Genomic DNA, 8,831 nt, shown 5'->3' on the forward strand with positions numbered 1-8,831 from the left:
TGTGTGTGTGTGTGTGTGTGTGTGTGTGTGTGTGTGTGTGTGTGTGTGTGTGTGTGTGTGTGTGTGTGTGTGTGTGTGTGTGTGTGTGTGTATATATATATATATATATATTTATATACTATTTACATACATAACATACATTTACATATACATACATAACATAACGGAGAGAAGATTTTTTTCAATACATAATAGTTTTAATAACTCCTCTCTAATAACTAGTTTATTTTATATTTGCCATGATGACAGTACATACTTTTTGACTAGATATTTGTGAAGACACTTCTATACACGTAAAGTGATATTTAAAGGCTTAACAGAGTTAATTAGGTTAACTAGGCAGGTTACGGTTATTTGGCAAGTTATTGTATAATGATGGTTTGTTCTGTAGACTATCGAAAATAAATATTCCTTAAAGGGGCTAATAATTTTGACCTTTTATTCTGGCCGAAATAAGACTTTCTCCAGAAGAAAAAAAAAAAACATTATCAGACACACTGTGAAGCTTTTCTTGCTCTGAGTGTTTATTACATTGAAGTTTCCATTGGTAATTCCCTAATTTATTTCATTATTAATTCATAAATATTTTAACATTTTTAGAATGAAATGTTTCCATAATAGAATAAAAACATAATTCCTTTTTTGAATGCAATGGAGATCAATGCTGAATACACTAGTAAAGCTGCACTTGCCTCTGCTGATGTCTTCTGTATGGTCTTCTTCAAAGGTCTCACACACACACATACATTATACTCCATATAGGAGGCAGGAGACAGGAGCTTTTTTTGCACTGCAATCAACAGTACAAAAAAAAATTGTACCTCTTCCCAACATGGAAAACTATCAACAATCAAGAATTCATGATTATATGCTGTCATGGCTTTGCAATCAAAAGATGTCATTATAATGGAAGTCAATGGGGCAAAAACAGCCCCGAACATAACGAAAGGGTAGTACTTTTGCCCAGAGTGTAAAAAGCAAAATATGTGTCAAAAAAGGGTTTGTCAACAAAAATCATTCCATTTGCTGAAACACAAACAAAGTTTTGGTCATATTAAGACTCAAAATGGAGGATCAAATCATCCCCAACAACACATGAGGGCTAAAATCAAGTTTAGCTTGAATTCATCCCTAAAGTGTCTTCTTCTTCCTCTCACAGAGTGTAACCCCGGCTTCTACCTGTACCAGAAGGGCTGTGTAAGAGACTGTCCTGCTGGTTTCACAGAAGGCTCCCGTCCCACTATCCTCAATAATGAGCTGTCATCCGTCCTCCACCCTGCCTGCCTGCCCTGCCACTCCGTCTGCCTCACCTGCAGCGGGACAGGGCCTCAGGACTGCCTGTCCTGTCCGCCACACAGCCACCTGGGCCCGCTGACCGGCACCTGCCTGCATCAGAACCAGATCCAGCGCGAGTCTCCGGACGGCAGACTGTTCCAGGCACAGGGCGACAGCTTGTCCTTTGTGCACCAGCCCGCGCTCTCATCCAGCCTGCCTGCCATTGTGGCCGTGCTCAGCTGTGCCTTCATCGTGGCCACGTTTGTGGGTGTTTTCGGTTTGCTGCAGCTGCGCACGCTTGGACAGAAAAAACAGCACTTAGGCCAAGAAGAGCCAGGGTCTGGATTACTGGTTGGATGGGGCTTGAACCGCACCGAAGTCGCCTATAAGGGCATCCCGAGTGTCTGGAGGGAAGACGAAGAGGAGTCGGAAAACGAGGAATTTGGTATCCACAACGAGAGGACTGCCTTTATCAAAACACAAAGTGCTCTTTAACCCTTCTCTAGCATCTACTGCACTGTTGTCTCTCTTTTGATTTGATTTTTGTGCATTTTCCTTCTGGGGTTCGTCTGAATACTCTGAATACTCACTTTTTGCGGTGTTTTGGGTTGGTTTTCCGTTTCTCTTGGGTTAATTGAGCCATGATTCACTTGGGTGTTTGATCTTTTGGTGCCTCATCGTGGGAAGCTTCCAATCTAAAATGGCCAGGGTGAAAACGATTGTCCCAAATCTACAATAAAACATAAGTCTATACTTTGGGCGCTTTCTCTTGCCTAGTGAGATTTTAAAGGAGCACTTATTTTTGAAATATGCTCAGTTTACATGTCATCTGCAGGTAAATTGTTGTGTTTTACCATTTTTGAATCCATTCAGCTGATCTATGGGTCTTTCAGGAACGCTTTTAGCTTAGCTTAGCATAGATCATTGAATCAGATTAGACCATTAGCATCTTTAAAAATGACCAGAGTCTCCATAATTTTCCTATTTAAAGCTTGACTGGTTACACTGTGTAGGAAGACCAACAGAAAATTAAAATTAAATTACTTTCTAGGCTAATATGGCTAGGATCTATACTCTCGCTGTGTAATATCATTGCACCTGCACTCATGGTATGGCAGCAAAGTTTAGATCTTGGGCATATCTGACAAGAAAAATGCCATTTTTAATTTTCTGTCGGTCTTACAGTACACGATTTAATTACAGGAGAGTCCAGCTTTGACCAGGAAAATGATCAAAAACCTTTTGTTTTCTGTTTTTTATGAGCGTGATGCTCATGGGCTAATCTGATTTAATGATTTATGCTAAGCTAAGCTAAAAGTGCTTCCCCCATACCCAGAAATCAGCCTAATTAGTTAAAATATGGTTAAACTCGGCTTTTAACTTTAGGAGAGCTGTAAAATGAGCCTATTTGCAAAGAAAAGTGTTTCTTTAAGGGAAATATTTCAAGATTTAAATGATTGAGTGTGAGAAAATCAAAACTATTTTTTTTTTTTTTTTTTTAGATGAGTGAATGAGTGTGAAAGTGTGTTTGTATGATGTGGGTCAGGGCTGCAGTGTCTCAGATCCACTGGCTTTGCGCAGGGAGCCTTCCAGAAGAACATATCACTATATTTCCATAGCACATGGTCAGACATGGAGAGGAGAGCGCTGTGCTGCTAGTAGAGCTCACTGCTCCCTCTAGAGCATTGAAATTGCTGAATTTAGGATTTTGTTTTAGCAAACTCATGTAAGCTGGATAAAGGAATAATTCTCCAAAAAGATGAATTGTCATTCGCTCACTCTTGTGACTTTTCAGACCTGTATGACTGCAAAATATGTATGATATCGCAAACATAAATGGGGATGGATCATTGTCATTCGTCACTGGCAAAATCACGACGGCAAAGCAAATTTTTTCTTATTTATATCATCTAGAGTGAATTTAATGCGCATAACTGCAATATTTCATAAATCAAACTTCTTTGAGCATAAATAGAAGAGGGAACTGTGAGAGAGATGTGTAAAATGATTTTAAAAAGCTCCATAAATATAGTTTGCAAATGTTTACAGCTACACGTCGACACTCGTTTCGTAAATGTCAAAAAAATATCAAAATGAAACTTTTACTGCATCATTTTAATTAAATCTGGCATTTGAAAAGATGGATTAATGGTTATTTGCAAACATAGACTTAAATAGCAATGTTTACCTTGCACAAATCTTGCACAAGTTTCATTTTGGATGTTGACACACTTCCGTCCTCATTTAGTCTCTAGTTGTAAAAGGATTGACTGAAAACTTGCTGTTCATTTATTCACAATCTGATTGACGTTTAGTTAAAGTCACTTTTGGTGATTTATGAAACATTAATCTAAATCAGTGGTGTTCAAACTCCTCCTGGAGTGCCGGTGTCCTGCAGATTTTAGCACCAACTTGCCTCAACACACCCGCAAGGATGCTTCTAGATAGCCTAGTAAGAGCTTGATTAGCTAGCCCGGGTGTGATTAGGGTTAGAACTAAACTTTGCAGGACACTGGCCCTCCAGGACTGAGTTTGGACACCCCTGCTCTAAATCTACAACCTTTTCAGAGTAAAAAATAGTAATGAGTAAAAAAGAATAAATAGAAAAGTACAACTATCTGAAAAACTGGTCTGTGCAATGAAATGTACTTTAAAGAGGGCAGTAATGAATCGAATCTAAGAATAAGTATTGTCAGGAACTAAAGGTACTCATTTAGTTTTACCTGTATGTTGTTGTTTTTTTTACTCTCATAAGACCTGAGAGAATAAATTAACAGCAAATCTTCATTCCTAGGTGAACTATGCTTTTAAAAGTGAGATCTCATACAGGTTTGAAATAACTCGAGTAAATGAAAACAGTTTGTGTTTTCATATTTGACAACAGCTGACTGTATATGAAGAAAAAATCTTGAAAATATTAACGGCAGCATCGTTCAACTGTTATATCGAACTCTGTCCTCCAGTCAAGGGTTTAAAACGCAATGAAGGCTCCAGGCTTCCTAATCCATTTATTATAGGGTGTAAAAGAGCTCTACTTGAGATCAAAATAATAAAAAATAGGGCTTTGATGATCCAGACGAGCTCTTCTATCTGCTCATCACCTCCTTTTCTTTTGCTTACTACTGTAGTAGTAGTAGTAGTACGCTTCAACCAGAATATATTAATATTTTTTTCTTCTTTATTTATCCGAATCACATATTCACGGTCAACAAATGCCGTATCTTTACAATAATTTCCATTAAATCTGTGCGACTAGTATTATCTTATCATATAATTATTGGTGAAACGAAATGGATAAGGATAAACTACTTGCACCATACTCATCCTTCCCTTAGTTTAGCTTGGATGTTTGTTTTTTTTTTTTTTTTTATCAGGGTGTCAACAGGAGTTATTATCATTATTATTAAATGTGAAGTGTGATCTGTTCATTGACACTTTTTCAATCGCAAGGTCCATAAACCAACAGTAGATATTAATTTGTGGCACACTAGATTTTCACAGCTATTGCACATCAAATGACTTAATAATGTTTGGGTTTTGGCACCGTTCACTCCCCATTCCACAGTCATCAAAAGGCTCAATCTCGATATATGATAAGATAATCACTTTTTCACTGTCCTTGTGTTGAACATTGGGCATATTAGTCAAAAATAAATAGGAATATATTAATTTTTTTTTCACTTCTATTTGATTTTGCATATCAACATTATTTTAAATATATATTTTTTAATTTAAAAGTTTTCTTTTTCACTTTTTTGCATGCATGGGTTCTTGTTTTCCTTTTTTTAAAATTATTATTATTATCATAATTTTTTACAGCCAATTACTAAACTCGAGATAGTCCATTCATTCATATCATATTAATTAGGGTATGCTGGGCCAAATTGTATTTTTTTTCCCTTTTTTTTTTTTTGGAGCATTTTTGTATACATTTACCTCTCCCACTCGATTCTTTTAAGCTCAGAGTGAAAGTTGGCCCACGCTGAGCTCTTCCGCCCCCCTGCGGAACCCATCTGCTATTACAGCTGTGTTTTGGAAAGCCTTAAAGTGTACAAAAGGCACGACCAAAGACCACAAGATGAAAATCTGCTTGCCTTAGAGTGACGCCTGACCTGAAAAACACATCTAGATAATATTGTGGTGGATTGTTTTCTCTCTTTGCTATGTTGAGTTGTGCTGTTGCAGTGTGGCTATACGCATTGTCTCCGAGAAAATGCTTCGAAGGTGCTGTCGAATGACTAGTTTAGCTGGTGGTTGTGGTCTGAACACTGCTGTAGCAAAGCAGTTTTTAATTACAGTAAGCCACGCTTGATATGTTTTCACCCTGATGGTGCAATGATCGCATTGTGTGTGTGTGTGTGTGTGTGTGTGTGTGTGTGTGTGTGTGTGTGTGTGTGTGTGTGTGTGTGTGTGCGCGCGTGTGCTCAAGGACAACCTTCTGTAGTCATAGGATTATTTTCACTTTTATTTGAAGAGTCAACTGATGCTTGTAGATCCCCCAGTAGAAAACACCAATCATTTGTATGACTACCTGAGACGGGACGACTATATAAGAAATAAGGCCTATTTTTGTACTATATATATGGTGCATTGTCATTTACATGTAATTTAAAGATTACTTTGCTCTTCTTTTTTCTTTTTATTTAATTGATGTCAATATGCGAATTATAGATTATACAAAAAATAAAGATCTATGCAAACGTAAGCATTTTGTCTTATGAGCTGTGTGTTGTGTTATTGATGGGTAGTCAGAATAATGTTGGGTCTGCGCTGAAAGTGGGTGGCTGAAATGCTCTGACAAGAGAAAGGAAAATGTTGAGGTAAAAATAAATGGCATCCTGTTGTGGTTGAAGTGTTGCGAGCGATGAATTCACAAGTCATTTTTGACCATACGCTACAAAAAAGGTTGTTACACTGTACAAACATGTTGGGTTCTGCACAATGGATTTGTGTGAGGACAACATGAACGAAATAAGTCACAATTATGTGGATTGCATATAAAACAACTCCGTTATCCTCCCTCAAAGAAAAAAAAAATACAAAATTGTGTTTCAGCTCATTTTATATACACTCACCGGCCACTTTATTAGGTACACCTGTCCAACTGCTTGTTAACGCAAATTTCTAATCAGCCAATCACATGGCAGCAACTCAATGCATTTAGGCATGTAGACTTGGTCAAGACAATCTGCTGAAGTTCAAACCGAGCATCAGAATGGGGAAGAAAGGGGATTTAAGTGACTTTGTATGTGGCTTGGTTGCTGGTGCCAGACGTGCTGGTCTGAGTATTTCAGAAACTGCTGATCTACTGGGATTTTCACACACAACCATCTCTAGTGTTCACAGAGAATGATCAGAAAAACAAAATATCCACTGAGCGGCAGTTCTATGGGTGCAAATGACTTGTTGATGCCAAAGGTCAGAGGAGAATGGCCAGACTGGTTTGAGCTGATAGAAAGGCAACAGTAACTCAAATAACCACTCGTTACAACCGAGGTCTGCAGAAGAGCATCTCTGAATGCACAACATGTTCAACCTTGAGCCGGATGGGCTACAGCAGCAGAAGACCAAATCGGGTGCCACTCCTGTCAGCTAAGAAGAGAAAACTGAGGCTACCGTTCGCAGAGACTCACCAAAAATGGACAATAGAAGACTAGAGAAATGTTGCCTGGTCAGGGTCAGAATTCGGCATCAACAACATGAAAGCATGGATCCATCCTGCCTTGTATCAACAGTTCAGGCTGGTGGTGGTGGTGGAGTAATGGTGTGGAGGATATTTTCTTGGCACACTTTGGATAACGCGCCATGTCATAAAGCGTAAATCATCTCAGACTGGTTTCTTTAACATGACAAGTAGTTCACTGTACTCAAATGGCCTCCAAAGTCTCCAGATCTCAATCCAATAGAGCACCTTTAGGATGTGGTGGAACGGGAGATTCACATCATGGATGTGCAGCTGACAAATCTGCAGCAACTGTGTGATGCTTTCATGTCAATATGGAGCAAAATCTCTGAGGAATATTTTCAGCACCTTGTTAAATCTACGCCACAACGGATAAAGAGAGTTCTGAAGGCTAAGAGGGTCCAACCCGGTTGTACCCAATAATGTGGCCAGTACACCACAACTAACAGAAAACCTTTTGAGTGTTTTTTATTTATTTATTATTAAATGTGTGTGTTTGTAGAATCCAATCTATCAAACTGTTTACCTACTGGTTGGTGCGTCTGCTGTTTATTTAAAACCGTGACTGGGAAACACTGTGATAATGAAATGAAAATGAAACGATCTCGGCTTTGCCAATTTTGCAACAAGTGTGAACTTCCAGACAACTTCCCTCAGTTTGTACAGCGTTACATCAGTGCACCACAAATGATGAGCAAACCTCAGCAAAACATTCTCACATGAGACCATATCAAGTGTCATTTATAAAATAATTCATCCTAACAGACGCGCGACAGCTGGGTCAGTTGGCATTTTTGTGTGGAGTTTGCATGTTCTCCCCATGTTGGCGTGGGTTTCCTCCCCTACAGTCCAAAGACTTGCACTATAGGTGTATTGAATAAGCTAAATTGGCCGTAGTCTATGAGTGTGTGAATGTGAGTGTGTATGGGTGTTTCCCAGTACTGGGATGCAGCTGGAAGGGCATCCACTGTGCCCAAAACATTTGCTGGAATAGTTGGTTGTTCATTCTGCTGTGGCGACCCTTGATAAATAAGGGACTAAGGCAAAGGAACATGCATGAAGGTTATCATGCCGTTATTTTCAGATAAACACAGCTAAAGTAGTTTCAGTAGAGCACAGTACTGTTTCATTTATCACTACACCGAATGATTTCAGCTGTATTTCACAGCTACAACAGTCAACAATAAAGTCAAAACAAATAGCTTTAGATGAGATGTGTGAGAAACTACTGCTAGTTTCAGCTGTTTGAGGGTAAAATTACTGATAAATGTCTTGAAACACAACAACTGAACAGTCTTTAGGTGTGGTAAGCAGAATAATCATCTCTAGTTTGTGCACACCTGAGGTAGCAGTACCTCGGCTTTGCCTTATTTTCTAATAACTCAATGGCTCAATGTCATTTATTTCTTACTTAATCTATAAAACTTAAAGCTAACATTTACTGTTTATCAAACAGGTTCTAATTCTACTTGTGTTAAATTAGTTAAAAAGGTAAAACTTAAGTTTTTAGTCTATATACATTTTTCTAAACAAAATTCTGTGCTGAAATTTCTCTGACTGTTTAGTTGCTAATGATTTGCCTATTAACCTAGTTAAGCCTTTAAATGTCACTTTAAGCTGTATAGAAGTGTCTTGTGATATGTAGTAAACAATTATGTGCTGTCATCATGGCAAAGATAAAATTTAAATGATTAAATTTCAGTTTCAGTTATTAAATGAGTGATTAAAATGAATATTAGAAATGAGTTATTAAAACGATTATGTTTAGAAATGTGTTGAAAAAAAGTTCTCTCCATTAAACAAATTGGGGACAAAAATGTACAAAGGGGTGAATAAATCAGGAGGGCTATATTTATGTTAACCATAGAATAAT

At 38.0% G+C, this 8,831-nt stretch overlaps 1 protein-coding gene across 3 annotated transcripts in view; it reads left to right on the forward strand.

The window, feature by feature from the left end:
- furina (furin (paired basic amino acid cleaving enzyme) a) overlaps nt 1-5,980 on the forward strand; it is a 218,949-nt gene extending 212,969 nt beyond the window's left edge. For 2 of the 3 annotated variants that reach the window (XM_073906893.1, XM_073906892.1), the window contains exon 16: nt 1,160-5,980. In XM_073906893.1, the coding sequence (XP_073762994.1) occupies nt 1,160-1,770 (611 nt within the window). In that variant the 3' untranslated portion in view covers nt 1,771-5,980. 3 annotated transcript variants of the gene reach the window in all.
- Nucleotides 5,981-8,831: the final 2,851 nt, after the last annotated feature.

Source organism: Danio rerio, chromosome 7 (assembly GCF_049306965.1).
Source record: "Danio rerio strain Tuebingen ecotype United States chromosome 7, GRCz12tu, whole genome shotgun sequence".
Taxonomy (NCBI): Eukaryota; Metazoa; Chordata; class Actinopteri; order Cypriniformes; family Danionidae; genus Danio; species Danio rerio.